The 20,078-nt window shown below is 38.2% G+C and overlaps 1 protein-coding gene across 5 annotated transcripts in view; it reads left to right on the forward strand.

The window, feature by feature from the left end:
- kdm6a (lysine (K)-specific demethylase 6A) overlaps positions 1-20,078 on the forward strand; it is a 222,964-nt gene that overhangs the window by 113,178 nt on the left and 89,708 nt on the right. For all 5 annotated transcript variants that reach the window (XR_009645284.1, XM_060833561.1, XM_060833559.1 and 2 more), the window contains one exon: positions 16,329-16,363. Coding sequence is in view for 3 of the 5 variants with exons in the window: in XM_060833561.1 (XP_060689544.1) it covers positions 16,329-16,363 (35 nt within the window). In the remaining 2 variants the exon portion in view is untranslated. The remainder of the gene's footprint in view (positions 1-16,328; positions 16,364-20,078) is intronic.

A 20,078-nucleotide genomic window follows, 5' to 3' on the forward strand; every position in this document is an offset into this window, starting at 1 on the left:
GAATATTTTTAAGACCGAGGTTGACACAATCTTGACTAACAAGGGAGTTGTAGATCATTGGTAATGGACAAGATTGTGGATGACCATAGTCAGATTAGCTAGGATCTTACTGAATGTTGGATAAATCTGGAAAGCCAAATGTTCTCCTCCTGTACCTAATTCATTTGCTTGTATGGTGTTCACAAAAAGGGATAAGAGGGCAGTGTAAAAGAATTAGATTCCCTACAGTGTGGAAGCAGGCCCTTTGGCCCAACAGGTCCACAATGGACCTCCTAAGAGTAAGCCACCCAGACCCATTTACCTACCCTATATTTACCCCTGACTAATGCACCTAATCTACACATGGGCAATTTAGCATGGCCAGATCACCTAACCTGCACATTTTTGGATTGTGGGAGGAAACTGGAGCACCTGGAGGAAACTCAAGCAGACACAGGGAGAATGTGCATACTCCACGCATTCCTTATGAGTGGCATGGTGGCTCAGTGGTTAACACTGCTGCCTCACAGCACTGGGGACCCAGGTTTGATTCCAACCTCTGGCGACCGTGTGTGGAGTTTGCAAATTCTCCCTGTGTCTGCGTGGGTTTTCTCAGAGTGCTCCGGTTTCCTCCCACATCCCAAAGCTGTGCAGGCCAGATGAATTGGCCATGCTAAATTGCCCATAGTATGAGGTGCATTAGTCAGAGGGAAGTGGGCCTGGGTGGGTTACTCTTCAGAGGGTCGGTGTGGACTTGTTGGGCAGAAGGGCCTGTTCCCACACTGTAGGGGATCTAATCTAATCCACACAATCACCCAAGACTGGAATTGAACCTGTGTCCCTGGTGCTGTGAGGCAGCAGTGCTAACCACTGAGCCACCATGTAGGGATTCAGCAAATTAGTAACTTGCCTTGGATTGCATAAGCAACAACTTGTTTTTTGTATTTATTACTGTTTGTTCAGTAAGTATTTATTAAGCAGCCAAAAATGGTTCATCTGAGGGCGTGATCTAGAAGCATTTTTAAATTCATTTGTGGGATGTGGGTGTCACTGGCTGGTCAGTATTTATTTTCCGTCCCTAGATGCCTTTGAAGGTGGTAGTGAGCTGCCTCCTTGAACTGTTGCAGTCCACTTACTGTGGATTGACCCACAATGCCATTAGGGAGGGAATTCCAGGATATTGACCCAGCGGCAGTGAAGGATCGGAGATATATTTCTCAGTCAGGATAGTGAGTAGCTGAAGGTGGTGGTGTTCCCGTATATCTGCTGTCCTTGTCCTTCTCGATGAAAGTGAATGTGGGTTTGGAAGGTGCTGTCTGAAGATCTTTGGTGAATTTCTGCAGTACATCTTGTAGACAGTACGCATTGCCGTTACTGAGCGTCGGTAGTGGAGGGAGTGGATGCAGTCTGATAATACACAGCTATAAACAAAATTAGGAATATGTTGAAACTGAATAAATTCATTGTGGAATTGGGTTCTAAAACAAGCTATTGCTTTTAAGTACAGCCATATGAATTTCAAATTGACCTGTTTCTATTCAAGTATTTTTCTTAAGGAGGAATTGATAATGCACACCATTGGAACTGTGCCCTTGTGATCATTTCAAACGTGGACCTAGATTTGGGTCAGTGATGAAAATCTGTTTTTTTATGGTACCTTAGCTTCCAGATGAAATGGGCATAGACCTGGTATATATCACAATTCATTTTGCAGACAAAATGTAGACAGCAGCACATGCACTTGGGCTGACTATAGAATTTAGTTATGATGGTTATGAGTCCATCAGCCTACAATTCGTATCGGATAAATTTTAGAAGCAATAATCTAAAACAAATTAAGTAGAATTTGGAAGCATATGTAGCAATAAATGAAAGTCAGTATGGAATTCTTAAAGGGAAATTGTATTTGATAGAGTTTTTTCAGACTTGTGTTGATGAGTGTACTGCAGTTGGTTTTACGTATGTGGATTTTTCAAAATGTTAGATTAAGTATGTAATAACCTAGTTAACAAAAATTAATTCCATTTAGTTCCTTTAATTTAAGGTCAAATGCAGCCTGGGTCCAAATTTGGAAAAGGGATGGAAAACTGAATTGTGATCGATGGTTGTGTGATTAACTTTTTGCTTTGGGGAAATCCTTCATTTCCTGCATATATAGGTCCTTTTTAAATAGAGTGAAACCAAGTTCTCTGAAAGGATTTTGTAGCCCATGTTAACCGTATTGAATTGCTTCTGAAATGTGCATGTGACTAAGTGAATAACTGGGTGTTGAGTTACAGTTGTCTACTACATCCTGGCAGAAAAAAGACATTTTCAAGTTGAATCTCTTCATAGAAGCAGCAATCTCTTTTTGGGAAGGGCAGTTTAACCTAAGTGGACTGGGCTATATAGTGAAGTTTATTTGCGGTCGGACAAAGGAGTCTTTGAAATCTATACTGTCAGAACTGAGGTGACTGGAGGAATAAAGGATTTGTCAGTGTGTGCCTTGCTGGTGATGTTATGTTAACTTGAGCAGAGTGATGCAGTTGAAGGCTCTTGGAAGATTCAACTGTGTGCTGAGGAGTGTTGAAACTCTGCTGTAGAGCTGGGGGGAGAAACTTTGCAACTGCTCTTGTTGCTACGTGTTCTTATAGCCCTTTGTAGTCCTGGTTTAAAGTGGAATTTACTTTTCTTGGTTCTTTAATATTTGAATTATTTTGGTTTTCTTAAGGATTTGGGATTGACGTGAGTGGTGAAAGAGAGGGAATCTTGAGATTAATGATTTGGAGTTGGGTGTACAGGGTATAATTTCAAAGTTTGCTGATTGGGCATTATCTGTCATGTAGACCACGAAGGGGAATAGTGTTACTTTTTCAATAAAATATAGACAGACTTGTGAGAGGATAGACGTGTGCCAGGTGAAATTTAAGAGAATTGTCAAGAGTTGCATTTTGGTAGGATGAATAGGGAAGGTAATATAAACTGAACTGAATGTTACAGTTTTCAAGGGGCTGGCAGAACAAAGTGATCTGGACATTTATGTATACAAATCTTTGAAGATAAAGGTAAGATGAGAAGGTAGTTAAATTAACTAAAGGCAGAAGGACAGTGGCACATGATGAGCTGGCTCACGACTGATGGACTCTCTTCAAGCTAGATTTTTTTCTCTTTATTCTTAACATTATTCAAAATAGGCCATATTGTGGTGATAAATAACAGCTTTTCACTATTATATTCTCACTGAAATACATGTGCCAATAAGTGAAAAATCAGTATCAAAGTGGAGCCCTTAGTTGCATAATGGTGGATTAGAAGACTAAAGCAGGGCGCTTCTAAAACTCTACTTAGGCCTCAATTGGAGCATTTTGTGAATTTATAGCAAATTTATTGCAGAGAAAAGAGGAAGCCTTATAGTCTTTCATGTCAATGTCTGCTCTTTAAAGGAGCAATTGTGCTACGCTTCACATTGTCTTTGTAATTCTGTACGAGCTTCATTCTCAGTTATGTAACCAAATCCTTTTAAAAATGATTTATAGAATTGGTTTCCATTTGCATAGTGTCCTAGGTATAAAACAAAACCGACCTTCCCTCCAGCTCTTTCACTAATTTTGAAATTATGACCTCTGGTTTCTTGATACGCTTGACGGTGGTCATTTTTCAATATCAGAACCGACTATGTTGAAAAACTCTTAGCTTATTTTTCCTTTTACCAAGTAGCAACTGTAACTCTTTCAATCATTCCTCACATCTGAAGTCAGGAGTTTCTGGCGTGTCTCCATTATATGCTCTTTTAAGGCCTTGAAATTATTCTGGAAATATAATTCTTTGAATTGTTCCATGTACAAAATAGGCATTGTTTTAACATTAGTAAGTCCACCACTAACCTCAATAACTGATTAATCAAATTTTACATTTTTAATACTAATTGTGTGATTGTCTTATAAGGTAATATAGAAAAGTAAGGTAATTTAGAAAAGGCATGTAACAAATGAAACTATACAAGGAGAATGTAAGTAAGATTGTTCAAAGGCAAGGCAAGTTCCTACTTGAGTTGTAAAACTAACTTATAGGTTGTCAGCTTGTTTCAATGTCTCTGGATCAGAAGAGATTTGAGCACATTGTCTGAGTTAATTGTTCAGTCTTAGACTTAAAATTTATGTTGTTGAAGGTGTCATCTTCCAGAACAAATATTAAACATTAAGACTTTCACATTTGCTCAAGCAAATGGAAAAAGGTCCTATGGCATTATTTGTGATGTGGGTGAATTAAATGGACATCAGATGTTCAAGAAAGAACCTGTTCAACAATAATTCAGAATGCTTGAAAAATGCTGGCCCTGCTGGCAACACCCAAATTTCACAAAAGGATAAAAAACAGATTTGTCGTAGTGTCCTGGGTTAGCATATATACCAGCAGTTTGCCTGATCATTATCACTTAATGTTTGTGGAGCCTTATTAGTGTGCACATTGATTGCCTCATCTGCTTACATTGCCACAGAAATTTAAATTTTCTGAAAGTAATTTATTGTGTACTTTTCTTTCTGTGTAGTGCTCATCTATTGGGAATAAATAATTTATTTTCCAAGACCATTTGTAACAATATACCAATACGTTGGTTATGACTTATGTGACTGACCTGCACATGAATAAACAATTTTGTGCAGGCGTAAACTCATTTGCTTGCATTACAGTAAAGTCTAATAATTTGAAATTTTGGTGCAAAAATATAATTGCCTAATAAGGTCAAATAATTTATTCTTAGTAGTTTAATTAATTGGGTTTTATTTCCTCAGATCTGTATGCATCAGTGTTTTCTGTAAATGGAAAAATGGCCATAGTATAGTAGATGTACAATTGCTGTTTTAAATCCTGCTTTCAAATGAATTTTCACGAGATCTGCACACTGCTGGTTAGACCAGCATTTGTTGCCATTACTAATTTCGCTTAAGGTGGTGATGAGCCACCTTTTCAACTGCTGCATTTTACATGGTGTAGGTACAAACCACAGTGCTGTTGGGTTAGAAGTTCCAGGACTTTGATCCAGTGGACCATGAAGGGATATAAAATGCAAGTCAGGATGGTGTATGGCTTACAGGGAAATGTGCAGAAAGACATGTTCGCTTGCACCTCCTGTTCTCTAGACTCCTCCTCTTCCAGAGAGTAATGATTGCGAATTTGGAAGATACTGTTGAAGGAGCTTTGTTGAGTTACTGTTTATAGTCATCATTTGCAAACTCTGAATAACCTGTGATGACATTCTGTACATTTGGTAATATTGGTGTTCTATATCCTGTTACGTCATTTCAGTAACTAGAACTTATGGCAATTGTAGAATAAAGAGACAAATGCAAACCGTATGAATTGCACTGTTCTCAATTTACAATTATTCTCAATAAATGGTACTGTATTTTTTTCTGTTTTAATGGCTTAAAAAAGCCTTGGTAACGTCTTCCTTATTTACATCACATTTGCAGAAGAATGTTCACTTCATTTTAATGAATTTTTGAACATTTTGTAGAGTATAAAGTGTATATTTGAGTAATGTCAGTTGTAGTATTAAAGCCAACTTTGTTTTTAAAATAAAAATTAATATTGTGAACAAAGAAAACTTCACCTTTTTCAGAACCAGTGTAAGAATCAATACTTAGGCCATTGCTCAAAAAAAATAGTCAATGCTTTTAGTCTTGCACTCATCAGGGCAATTTCAAAAATACTAATTTAAGGAGAAAAATCAGCATTTATACTGTAATGAGAGGAAAGTGCTAATCTGATTAGCAAGTAGAATGTGATAGGAAGAGGCATTGTCATGGCTAATGTAATCAGTTAATGATGGCTGACAGTTAATTTCTAGGCTTTGTTTAAATTTTAAATCTGACTGGTTGACTATGGTTATGGAATTGTCGTGACAACTGAATCAGCAAATGGCTCTCACCTGTGTTGAGTTGAAACAAGTACATTTCTGCCTACAGGGGATAGGCTCTTGTCATGTTGGTTTTCCCCTTAAATTGTTTTTCCTGTAGCTCTTCTGATGAGTATAAGACAAAAGGTTTTAACAACGTCATCTTTTCCAACCGTTCTCAAGTACTCTACGACAAAAACCTACTGTTGTAAACTGTTTATTCTGGAACTGCCTTAAGATATTCTTTACTTGCTGAAAGAATTTATTCTACTTTCCACAAAAAGTATTTTGTTTTCTATTTGTTTTAATGCATTGAGAGATAATTTGGGACTTATAGAAAGCTATTTGTATTTTTGATGTCAGTATTTCATATTACTGCAGGACCATTAGCTCAAGTTAAATTCATTTCCTATTTTTTGAGTGTAATGAATCTTTGATCTGGGTGGTACTGAAATCCTGGCTGCCTCACAATTCTCTGTGTATGGAAGTGCCTGGAAAGCTTAAATAAGGAACTCTTGTAGGTCATTTAGTTGCTGAGACCTGTTCTGCCATTCTTCTAGATCATGTTTGATTATCTACCTCAACCCTGTGTTTCCATCGTATACCAATGTCACTTGATGTTATTTATAATTCTGACTGCCTTTGTCTTGAACATACATAATTTTTCACAGCCTTCTGGGATAGCGAATTCCAATAATTTAGTACCCTCTGCATGAAGATATTCTTTTTTTTATTTAGCCCTAAATAACGTGTTTCTTATTCAAAGTCACTATTGCCTGCTTCTAGACCCATCCAGTGCATCTGAGGAGCAGGAGAGTCAATGTTTCAAACCTAAGCTCTTCAGAAGAGTTTATGCTCGAAATGTCGACTCTCCTCCTCTGCCTGACCGGCTGTGCTTTTCCAGCACAACACTTTTTGACTGATTACCAGCATCTGCAGTCCTCACTTTTTCTCCAAGAATTATCTGGTGAATCTATATCCATCCATTCTTTAGAAAATTTATCTTCCCTTGGGGAAGGAATTCAAACTGCACACAGTGCTCCACCTGTGTGTTCACCAATTTTCTATGTGTTTGAAGCAATATTTACTCATGTTTTCAAGTTTTCCTATACTAAAGCCCAAAACACTTTTCAGCTTCTAAAGGCTTTCAGTGACTTAACAAGGGCACCCTGGTGTTTGGACATAAATTAATTGTTTATCAGCATTTAAGAAATATTCTGCATCTCTGTTTCTCCTGCCAGAGTGGATGTCCTCACAATTAGTCATATCTCATCTGCTATCTTGTCCACTCGCTGAGCCGGTCTAAGTCCCCTTCAAATCTCTTTGCACTGTCCTCGCAGCCATTCCCACCTGTTTTTATGACATCTGAAAATTTGCGACATTTGTTCCCAACTGATACACAGTATAAGGAGCTTGGGTCCAAGTGTTGACCCTGGTATCCAACTTGTCACAGTCTGCCAACCTCAGAATGACTCATTTATTCACACTAGTTTCTTTTAATTCATCAAACCTCACTGTTAATATATTCCCCCAAACCCATGTGTTCTAATTTTGCTTGCTAACTTCCTGTATGTAATCTGCAAGATCATACTACATATGAAGAGAAGTAGTCCATTGAGTCTGGCATTCAATTAGATCATGGTTGATCTGACAATCCTCAATTTTATTAGCTTATCAAAAGCATTTTGAAAATCCAACTATACTACATTCACTGATTTTTTTTCTTCCCTTAAATTCTGCTAATAACTTCAAGAAAAACTCCCAAGAAGTTTAAAACATGAGTTCCCCTCCATAAATTCATATTTGTTCTGCCCAATCAGAAAATTTATTTGCATGTCTAGTTATCACAATGAATTCTAATATTTTCCTTACTACTAACACCAGGCTGACCAGTCTAGAGTTCAATATTTTTCACTTGCTCACTTCTTAAACAAAGGTTACATTTGTAGTCTTCCAGTCTGCAGCCACCATTTCAGAATCTACAGAATTTTGAAAGATGTTCACAAATGCATTCTCGTTTTGATAGCCACCTCTTTTGACATTCTGGGCCCTGTGTATTGGTCAACTTTCAGTTCAATAAATTTGTCCATACTACTTTTTTACTAATATTAATTTCTTTCAGTTCCTCATTTTCACTAATTCCTTTGACTCTATTGTTTCTTAGAAATTTCTTGCATCTTCTAAAGTGATTAGTTTAATTTCTATTTCACATTATAAAGTTTCCTGTTTCTGTCTCCATGAATTCTCGTTGTCTTTGATAATCTTCTCTAGGGAGTGGAGTTTAAAAATATGGAGAACTTGCACTTGCACTTGTACAGGGTGTTGGTGAGGCTGTACCTGGAATACTGTGTACGGTTTTGTTGACCATATTTAAGAAAGAATGCACTGGTGTTGGAGGGAGTTCAGAAGACATTCACTTGGGTGATTCCTGCAATTAAGAAGATGGCTTGTCACAAATGGCTAAATACATTGAACCTTTATTCAAACAAGAACAGAAAATACTGGAGAAATCCAGCAGGTCTGACAGCATCTGTGGAGAGAGAAACAGATTTAACATTTTTGAGTCCAGTGACCCTTCTCTAATTCTGTGGCTGGATGTGAAGACTAGATTTCTGAAAGTATTTAAAGAGGAGGTAGATGAATTTTTGAACTATTGCGGGCTTGAGGGCTATGAGGAGCTAGCACTAAAGAGAAGCTGATGGGTCTGGGACAGATCCGTCATGATCATCTTGAATGGCAGGGCAGGCTTAAAAGGATAAATTTCTTACTCCCTATATTTCTCTTGTTTTCCTTTTCCTATACCTATGGAAGCATGCAGTCTTTTTTTAAAAGATCTTTCTTGCTAGTTTGCATTCATTTTATTCCTTTGAATTCTGAAATGCGACCAAACAGTATTTTGGCAACTTTATAAGTCTGTCTTCTGATTTAGTGTAATGTTTAACTTTCTTTGTTAACTGCAGTTGTTTCATTAATCCTGTTGGGTTTATGTACTTCAAATGAATGTATTTTTATTACAAAACTTATTCATTCTTAAAATACTAACCATTGCCTGGATATAGCCACCATCTTATACTTTTATAGTTTTATGTTTAGATTTAATATTGGATTGGATTGAACTACATAGAATTTTCTATTTGGTTTGAAAATCTTCATATTATTGTCACTCTTCCCTCTAGATTTTTTGTTTAACAAGACTACTGAGTCCTTTCTCATTACGTTAAAACGAGATCTAAAATGACCACCTTATTTGGTAGATACACTAGAGAACCATAGTGTACACATTACAGGCATCCACTCAACAGGTATTCATGCTCATTAGGTTTATTCAGTCTCTGTGTGGATTGAAGTCAACAATAGAATTGCATTACCATTGTTACTTACATTTCTAATTTCCTGATTTATGCTGTACAGTACACCACCACTATTGCTTGATGGTCTGTAAACAGTTCCTAACAGCAGTTGATGCTGCTTGATGTTTGTTAAGTTGATCTAAAGTAGATAAATCTGTATATTTTTGGATTTTAAAAAGACATTTGAATCCCAGAGTGATTGAAGCAAGTCCTTATTCATGCGTTGGTTAAGTCACTTCACACACAATCTTATTATTTACCACAATTTATATTTTATAAATCATGTATAATGCACCTTGCGTGGCAGGCAAACAGTGTAGAAATAACTATCCTATTAAACAGCTGTCTCTTTTTGCCTCCATTATCACATTGCACTTCCATGTGGTCTTCCCCCATTCTGCATTGTACTTTGTTTCACTTTGCAGTGACCTTTACACTTCTCTACACAGTGAAGGCAATATTTTTAGGCATTTGCTATTGTCATTTAAGGTATTTTTTATGCAGATGAGAAGAAAATCTATTCATGATACTGTGGGAATGCAGAGGTGGGTTTTCCCGTAAAAATCCATGTTAAGCTAGATGAGCCATTATTGCTTAAAACACAGGTATATTTTCAATTAGAAATAAAGAAAATTTGAGTACAAGTAAGCCATTTGGCACATAGACCTCGCTCTAACATTCAATGTGATCCTCTAATTCAGCACTATACTCCTCTCTCCCTATATAAGGTATGTCAGAGCAGAATTAGGCCATTCAGCCCATCAAGTTTGCTCTGCCATTTGATCCTGGCTGATATGTTTCTCAACCCCATTCTCCTGCCTCCCCCCCCCCCCCCCAAATAACCCTTGATTCCCCATCAATTATGAACTTATCCATCTCTGTTTTAAATGCACTCAATGACTTGGCCTACAAATCCCACTATAACAATGAGTTTCACAGCTTAACCACTTAATTCTTCCTTCTATCAATTCCAAAAGATAGTCCCTTCATTCTGAGGCTGTGTTCTTGAATGCTCGTCCCTCCTTCTAGTGGAATCTTCCTTACTTCCTTTCCTAACCCCTCCGTATCTGAGAGTTTCAATCCAATCCCCTCTCCTCCTTAAAAACTTCAAGTACAGAACCAGAGTTGTTGTCATATGACAGACCCATCATCCCTGGGATCATTCTTGTGAGCCTCATCTGTACCCCTTCCAATGTCAGAACATCTATCCTTTGAGACGGGGCCCAAAACTACTCTCAATATTCCCAATGTGATCCAACCAGAACTTTATACTGCTTCAACAATATATTTTCTTGAAATTAATGTTAACATTGTATTTGCTTTCCTCAGCAAATACATCCTGCATTGAGAGAGCAGTGATCAAGGATTCCCAAGTCCTTGTGTGCTTCAGATTTCTGAAGCCTTTCCAATTTAGAAAATGGTCTTTGCCGCCTCTTCCTACCAAAGTCCATAACCACACACTAGCATTCACAGTGGTATTCCATCCACCACCTCTTTGCTCACTCTCAACCTGTCTTTCTGCGGCCTACTGTTTCTTCACCACTACCTGTCCCTTCATCAGAAGGTGGGATGGCGGTCCAGTGGTTGGCACTGTTGCCTCTCAGCATCAGGGAGTAAGGTTCAATTTCACCCTTGGAGGCACTGCAAGTCTGGAGTTGCACATTCTCCCTGTATCTGTGTGGGTTTCTACTGGATATCCCAGTTTCCTTGCACAGTCCAAAGATGTTCAAGTTATTGGCCATGCTAAGTTTTCTGCAGTGACAATGCATATGCAGGCTAGGTGGATTAGCCACAGTAAATGTGGGGTGATGGGGATAGGGTTGGAGCCTAGTTATGGACAGGATGTTCTTCGGAGGATAGGCGCAGACTTTGAGCCAAGTGGTCTCTTTTCACATTGCAGGGATTCTATGATTCTTTCCATGTGTCTTCTGTAACCTTCCTTAATCCAGATCTCTCACTTCCTTAATTCAGATCAATTATATATAATGAGAATAGCTATGACTCCAACATGGAGTCCAATTAAATTCCACTAGTCACTGGCTGCCATTCTGGAAAATATCCCTTTTTTCCTACTCGCTGCCTTTTTCCAGTGCGTCAATCCTCCATCCATGCCAGTACCTTGTCCTTTACACCTTGGATTCTCGTTTAGCAGCCTCCTGGGCAGCACTTGGAGGCCTATGGGAAATCCAGATAACTCTTGCAAATTGCGTCTCCTTTGTCTAACTTGCTTTTTAACTCATCATAGAATTCTAACAGATTTATCAGGCATGACCTCCCCTTACTGAAGCCATGCTGCCCCAGTCCTATCTTAACACTCATGCACTTCCAAGTACTCTGCAATCTCATCCTCAACAATGGAATCTAAAAATCTTGCCTCTGACTGAGGTCAGGCTAACCAGTCTATAGTTTCCTGTCTTTTGCGACCTGCTCTTCTTAAACACTTGTTACATGTGCCATTTTCCAGTTGTCTGGAAACCCTGCCTGACTCTACTCCACCGATATCTCTTGAGCTACTTCCTTTAGAACTTTCAGGTGTAGTGTGGGTGGTGGGTGATTTATTTATTCTTCAGACCTGTCACCTTCCCAAATGCCACCTCCTTAGTGATTGCCAGTGCACTCTCTCTGGTCTCTGATTCTCTTGATTTTATTATGCCTCTGAGGTTTTCCACTGTGAAAACTGATACAAAATACCTGTGCAGTTCTTCTGATTTTACTTTGTTCCCCATTTCTAGTTCTCCAGCCTCATTTTCCAGTGATCCCATATCCACTTTTGTCCCTTTCTTTTTCTTTTGCTTTTATGCTGTCCCTGACTTCCCTTGTCCTCCTGAGTGGATTATTTCTTCCTTGGGATATATTTCTGCTGTCCCTCCCGAAATACTACCTGTCATTGTTGCTTCATTGTCTTCCCTGCTTGGTGCCCCTCCCAATCAACTCTGGCCAGCTCCTCCTTTATATCTTTGTACCTGCAGTCCATTTTAATACAATTTCATCTGATTTCAGCTTCTCTCTCTCGTTATTATGGTCACTGTCTCCTCTGGGTTCTTTCATCTTAAGCTCCCTAACATCTCCAAATCCCGAATTGGCTGTTCCCCAGTGGGCTCTACTAGTAGCTGACCCACAACAACTTCCTCTTAGATATTACACAAATTCCTTTTCTTGAGAGTCATTGCCAGTCTGATTTAACAGTCTGATTTTCCAGTTCATCTACACATGAGGCCCTCCAAGATTATTGTAATAGGAGCTTTCTTACATTACTTTTCTATCTCCTGATTTATTTTCTTCCCCAATCCCGACTACTGGTAGGAGGCCTGTGCACAACTCAATTGAATTATTTTGTATGTTTGTGATTCTATATTACTTATTACTATTGATTGATTTAATTCATTTTCTTACTAGCAAGACAAGTTTCACCCCCTCTGCCCATCTGCCTATCCTTTCAATAGGATGTATGTCCTTGGATATTTAGTTCCTATCCTGTTCTCCTTGCAGTCATGTCTCTGTGGTGCATACAACATCATCACTCCCAGTTTCCAACTGCAACGCAATCACATTTACCTTGTTTTGGTATAGTGCATACATTTATGTACAGCACCCTCAATTCTGCATGGATTGCTCCCCTCTTCTCATAATTATCCCCTCATCGGCTGTGCCTAGATTCATGGTACTTTCTGTACACCATTCTATTTCTTGTTCTAGAAATTTTAATAACTGTGCTGAGCTCTCTCCTTTTTTCATATTTTTCCATGCAGCTGAACCAACTCCACTGCTGTTTAGTTTAAAGCTCTATCCACAGCCCTGGTTATGCAATTTGCCACGTCACTGGTCCCAGCATTACTCAGCTGGCACCTGACCTATCAGAATACCTCCCTCCTTCTCCAGTACTGGTGTCAAAATTCCATGAATTTGAACCCATTTCTCCCGCAGTAAATTTTTGCCTTGCATTTACCTCTTCAATCTTGTTGACCCGTACCAATTTGCTTGTAGATCACTTCGTAATTCAGAGATTGTTACCTTTTTAGCTTCTTTTCACTTTAGCCACTAGTTGCTTGTATTCTCTCAGCAGAACCTATTTATCTATATCATTGGTACCCAACACCTGTTTTAGCTTTTCAGTCTGTTTTTCTCTTGAGCAAATTCGACCTTCTGTGGTAGAGAATTCCACCACACTACATGTTCACTAGCGTCTGAAAAAATTTACGCTCCTCTCGGTCCAGAATGGCGGACCTGTATTCTGAGATTGTGAGCTTTTGTTCTGGATCCTCCAGCTGTGGGCAGCATTCCACATCCAGCATCTAGGCTATTGACCCCATCAGTATTTTATACATTTCAAGGAGATCCTCCCTCATTCTCTTGAGAGTCAGGTCCATTTGATCCTGTCTGTCCTCATGACAAAGTTGATGTCCTCGCTAAGAGTCTGGTGACCTTTTTCAGCATAGTGTCTAAAGCACATCTTTTGGTAAGGAGACTAAAACAGCACACACTTCTCCATGTGTAGTCTCTTCAAGGCCCTGTACAGCTGCAGTAGGACAATCTTTCTCCTGTACTCAAGTCCCTTAATGCAATGCAGGCCAACATACCTTTTGCCTTTCTAATTGCTTGCTGCACCTGCATGATTTCAGTGACAGGTATGCTCTGGTACAAAGGAGCTTTGTACATCAATAGTTCATAATTTATTATTATTTAACTAATATACTGCAATTGTTTCTCTTGAAGTGGGAAACTTCATACTTATGCATTGCAAATGCAGTGAAATGTGGATTTGTCCATGCTCTTAACTTGTCTAAATGCTTTGAGCCCTTTTTACTTTCTCTTCACCACTCTGGGCAGCATAGTGGTTAGCACTGCTGCCTCACAGCGCCAGAGACCCGGGTTCAATTCCTGACTCAGGGGACTGACTGTGTGGAGTTTGCACATTCTCCCAGTGTCTGCGTGGGTTTCCTCCGGGTGCTCCGGTTTCCTCCCACAGTCCAAAAATGTGCTAAATTGCCCATGGTGTTCGCTGAATGGGATAAATGTAGGGGAATGGGTGGGTTGCGCTTCGGCGGGTCGGTGTGGACTTGTTGGGCCGAAGGGCCTGTTTCCACACTATAAGTAGTCTAGTCTAATCTAGACTCCTATTCTTTCCACTTAAATTTGCTGACAACACAAAACTAATTCAGATCATTGTGAATAGCTAAAGCCCAACTGCCTTGCACTCCAAAAAGACCCATTTACTATACTCTTAAATTCTGATGTTTGGTTAAGAGGGATGCAACAATCTGTGTCATTATAGTCCCCAATCCCATGTGGCTTCATTTTGCACAATAACCTATGTGGGACTATCTAAGGTTTTTTTGAAATAGAAAATGTTATGACTATTGATTGACCTTTGTTGCCACAGTCATTGACCTCACTGCCACTTCGCCCTGAATATTATTTCTATACAGGTCATTCAGCTATAACATGTTTCATTAACAGGATTTCACTGTAACGTGATTGACTAATTGGGGACACTGTTTCTGAAGTGTGAACTTTTAAACGTGTTGGTTGTAACGCAATTACATTGTCAACACTTCAAGCTCTGTTTCTAAATCGTGATTTTTCTACAGTGCAAGACTACTAACATTGCATTATAGAAGAACTATCTGTATTCTTTCCATGCAGCTTCTCTGATTTTGCTGAATCGTGGTCACTTTGTTAATGGGCTTTTAATATATTTTGTCAAGTTAGTGGCACATGAAAGTACTTGCTTTTGCTGTGAAAATAATGCAGTATTGCCTTCAGACTTGCAACCAGTTCCCACATAGCTGAATTTTTTTTCCAAGTGACGCTCCTCAGTGCTTTCTGTTAATATGCATGTTTCTTTTGTCGTCTTGCTCAATTCCCACAAAACCCTTCTAACAGCAATGTCTAACTTTACTCCACTTTAGATGCTTGCAGTATCTCCCTTTTAATATTTTCTGTTTTGTTAACACAAGCACACAATCAAATTTAAGTTCTTAAATCTGCCATTGAATTAATGCAGAACCAAAAGAATCCATAGCACAGATGTCCACAAAAATGTAAATAGTTTCAGCCAGAATTGTTACCTACTGTTACATCTCACTGAGGAAGCACACTGAAAATCAAGCCCAGTTTGCCTGTCAGTAAACTCTGGGTAACAGAAAACACAGACCAGATTTCTTTACTTACCAAAAATTGTTATTTATTACAGGTAAATAGATTGTAACAGTAACTGCGAACTTCTGTTATATAGTTTTGATGGGGTAAATTCCACTGGCCCCCACCCCTCACTTGCCCCATTGATTGAATAAAACAGCTGTGTAAATGTGCCTTAAAATTAACTTTAAAAAGATGTGGCAGTTTTTGGTTTTAAAGCTGTCTTTTTTTCCATACAATATACAACCAAAAACAAAATAAAAAATGCAATCTTTACACAGCAGTTGTTAAACAATTTGAAATAGCATTATTAATGAAAGGCAATTTTGAAATAAATCACTTGAGTATTGCTGCAAAACGAGACATCTAGTCAAAGGATGCGAATTCAAGGGGAAAAGCAAAATTTATACTGCACAAGAGAGTGGGTGATAACTGGACTCTGATTAGCAATGTCTCTATCAATCATTGCTACTCACTTGGCAGTGAATAGTATTTTCCTCTCATGCAGTATAAATGTTGATTTTTGTTTTGAATACATGGGTATTATGAATTGCCTCAGTGTGAGAAGAAAATCTTTCACAAAATGTCTTTTTCTCGGAAATACTTGGTTATTTCATTTAAATTCCACTCATACTTGATTGTTAACCAATGTAACTTTGCCCACTGGTATTTTCTCTGGCACTTTTGTTGCACTCTGCCATGAGAAATCCACTGGTACATTTGGAAATCTCACTATTCGAAGTGCTCTATAATTTTTACTGCTTGAATGAGTTATGCTGTCATCTGTAGAAATAATCGATGAACTTTTGTGACTATTAAATTTTCAGAAAATCTTTGATTAATATTGGTTATGTACTGTCAACTGAATGTCATGCTAATTAACAGTATAATAAAATTTCTGAAATGCAGAATAAAGTTGTTCATTTTATGTATAACTGAAAAAAAACATTTACAATGCATACTATTTCTTTCCCTCCTTGCAGTTCAGTTCCATGTTGCTCACTTGTATGAAATCCAGGTAAGTGATTCAGATATGCATCTCTTTGATCAGTTAAGTTAGATTTAAGTGGTAGAGGCTGTAGAGCAGGGAAGGATAGGGATGGTAAGTGAGTTTGGTTGTTAGGAAAAAGGGTAAAAAAGGATGGAAAGACCGAATACAGATTGTGGAGACAGATATTTTAACAGTTTTGAATCCTTGTTCAAGGAAAGAATTCTTTGCAAATTTTGTGGGGGTATGGGTGGGTTGTGCTTCGGCGGGTCGGTGTGGACTTGTTGGGCTGAAGGGCCTGTTTCCACACTGTAAGTAATCTAATCTAAGTAATATGGCTCATAGTTTGTACTTTTGGTGAAGTTTCCTAAGACTTTTGCAAAGCTGTGGTATTTTCAGTAACTGAACAAAGTGAATTCTATTTCAAGATACTGGTAATTGACAGGAATATATGTGTCTCAGTTATGTTAGAATGTTATCACTTGCTAATTAATTTAAGGTTTGCTATGTCTGGAAATTTAAATAACTGAAATAACTGGTCACCTCGCCAAACTTAGATGCGCACGAATATGTCACAAAAAGCTGACCACTTGAGTTATTTTCTTTGCAAGCATTACACTCCTTTTTTTAAAAAATGCATTCAAATGACCATACAAATGCTAAAGTTAGCAAAGTTAATATTTACCACAAAGTAGAAATGTTCTAACTATAATGATTCTTCTCTCAAGCTTTCGATTGGATGTCTTAATTGCAATTTGTAACCAAGTTCACTTTTCTGTGTTTCGTTGGCTGAAACTCCATTTTATCAGGAAACAACATTAACTGGCACCCGTGGGGAAAAGTAGAGGCCATCATTCAACAGATGGCAACTTCATGGCATTTGCATAGCTTCCTCATTACACTGTCTAGCTCTAGGTGCATAATGGTGCTACATCAGGCAATAAAGTCTGGAAATGAGTGTTGACCAGCGCTCTTCCTTTTGATAATCCAATTACTTCAAAAGGCTTAAGTTTCCAATACAAACAAAGTTGTGGTTGCTGGAAATGAAATCAGCTGTTTAGTTCACTGTTACATTTGCTTCCATTTTAGTTGATATTTTCTCCCTTTTTAATTAAGTTATGTCACGATAAAAGCTTACTTTGAGTGCCTTTACCACGTTTTACAAGATCACACTCAATAAATAGTCACAATAATCTTGAAAAATAATTGGTATATTCCTGCATGTTCATGCCAAAGACATTTCCAGACTTTATTCGCACTTGGAGAAATCTGCTTAATTTTTCAATACTGTTAATATTTATATATTTGAATCTAATAGGAACATGTTTCACATTTCAATGACTTCATAGTTTCATGTATCGAATAAAGCAGTATATCTGCATATATATGGTATTATGATCCCAACTGAATTTTATTACCAGACAAGTCAGATCCCGTTCAGGAATCTGGTTTGATAAGTCATATTTTGATTTTGGCTTTGTTTTAGTTTGAACAAAGTGGTCTCTGGCAGTGTTGTAGATTTTACTTTAACAATGTAAGTGAAAGTTATTAACAAAATAACAAGTTCAAATAGAATAGATCAATCCACCTGGTTGTAATACAAATTCATAAAAATGTATTCACATAGTAAATGAGTATTCTCAGTACAAAATACTCATGTATAAATTGAATGGAAGCAATTTGCACTTGAGTCCTGTATCAGTCAGTTTAAGTAATTTGCAAATTCAATTTTCAGATTTGAACTGCAGATAGCTTCTTCATAGAATGATTATTCAGCTATTTAAATGTACTCCGTTTTAAGTAACTACAATGGGGTTTATCCCAACATTCCTGTTCTGGGACTAATACTCCAGATTACGGAAAGGTAACCTAATTCATGATGCATCCTTCCATTCTTAGGAGCACTGCTCTATACAGCCGTTCTACTCCCAAGAACTTTACAGGACTAAGACGCTATGACTGCCCAGAATGTAAAGTATAACCAAAATAATCTCATTCTCTTTAAACTATGAATATTTCCCTCCAGTGGAATATCATAAAATCCCTGCAGTCTGGAAGCAGGCCATTTAGCCCTACAAGTCTACACCGACCCTCCAAAAAGTAAACCCACTCAAACCCATTCCCCTACCCTATAACTCTCTACATTTACCCTGACTAATGCACCTACCCTACACATCTCTGAAATCTATGTGCAATTTAGCATGGACAATTCAGCTAACCTGCTCACATTTGGTTTGTGGGAGAAAATCTGAGCACCGAGTGGAAACCCACGCAGCCACTAGGCGAATGTCTGTGTGGAGTTTGCATTGTCACGCGAGGCTGGAATTGGACCTGGGTCCCTGGTGCTGTGAGACAACAGCGCTAACTACTGAGTGAGCAGGCTCTTCAGGCCCCATTACTTAAATGGATTGCGAAACGATCTAAAAGAAGCAAAAGTCCATTAATTGAGCACCCAACACCAGGCTCAAAAGCCCTTTTTAAAATAAAACACCATGGCTACATAATAAAGTTAAGCATTGAGGACATGCACAAACCCACCAGTTACTGACTTAAGAACAAGAAATCCAAACTTGCAATAAATAATATTAAAATGTATATCCCTTAGTTTACATTGCAATAATAGAAAATATCATTCACTGTTTAAAAACACAAGATTAATTGAGTAAATAACTTATTACAATTTGGAACTGAATGTAGGCAAGATAATGTTGAAAATATTGTTGTATGCTTTAGGCTCTAGAAGACTCTTTCTTTTGCTTTTTGTGATTTTTCTTCTCTTCCTCTTTAAAAATTGACATCCCCCTAGTGTGCAAGTGCCAGTAGTTTTGCAATAGTTTGGTCAAATGGTCATTTTGTGTGTGAATCTAGAACATGAATTGACACAGGTTATCTGACCTCGTGGGATAGGCATCAGGCTTTGCCCAATATCTGTGAGTACTTAGAGTCATTGAGCTGTACAACGTGGAAACTGACCTTTCAGCCCAACTTGTCCATGCCGACTAAATATCCTAAATAAATCTAGTCCTATTTGCTAGCATTAGGCCCATATCCCTCTAAAGCCTTCCTATTCATATATCCCCCTAGCTACATTTTAAATAATGTAATTGTACCAGCTTCTACCACTTGCACTGGCAGCTCATACTGCACATCCACCACCCCTGTGTTAAAAAGTTGCCCCTTAGGTCCCTTTTAAATCTTAATCTTCTCACCTTAAATCTGTGCGCTATAGTTTTGGACTCTTCCACCCCAAGGAAAAGACCTTTTCTATTCTGCTTCTTTGTGCCCGTTATCATTTTATAAACTTCTCTAAGTTTGCCCCTCAACCTCTGACACTTCAGGGAAAACAGCCCCAGCCTATTCGGCCTTTTTCCATAGCTGAAACCTTCCAACCCTGACAGCATCCTTGTAAATCTTTTCTCAGTCCTTTCAAGTTTCACAAGATCTTTCCTGTGACAGGGAGACCAGATTGAAGGCAGTGTTCCTAAAGTGGCCTGATCAATATCCTCTCCAGCTGCAACATAACCTCCCAATCCCTGTACTCAATAGAATAACTAATAAAGACAAGCCTTCCAAATTACCTTTTCACTACCCTGTCTACCTGTGATTGATTTGAAGATTGATTCTGGCATTGTACCATTGTCTTCCTTCAGGCTTGCTATTTTTCGAATTTTGTAATAGGAAATGCATATGGGTTGTCTATAATAATTTAGGATCCTTTTAAGTTGCTGTATTCTCAATGATGCTT

The sequence above is a fragment of the Hemiscyllium ocellatum genome, chromosome 12 (genome assembly GCF_020745735.1).
Source record: "Hemiscyllium ocellatum isolate sHemOce1 chromosome 12, sHemOce1.pat.X.cur, whole genome shotgun sequence".
Taxonomy (NCBI): Eukaryota; Metazoa; Chordata; class Chondrichthyes; order Orectolobiformes; family Hemiscylliidae; genus Hemiscyllium; species Hemiscyllium ocellatum.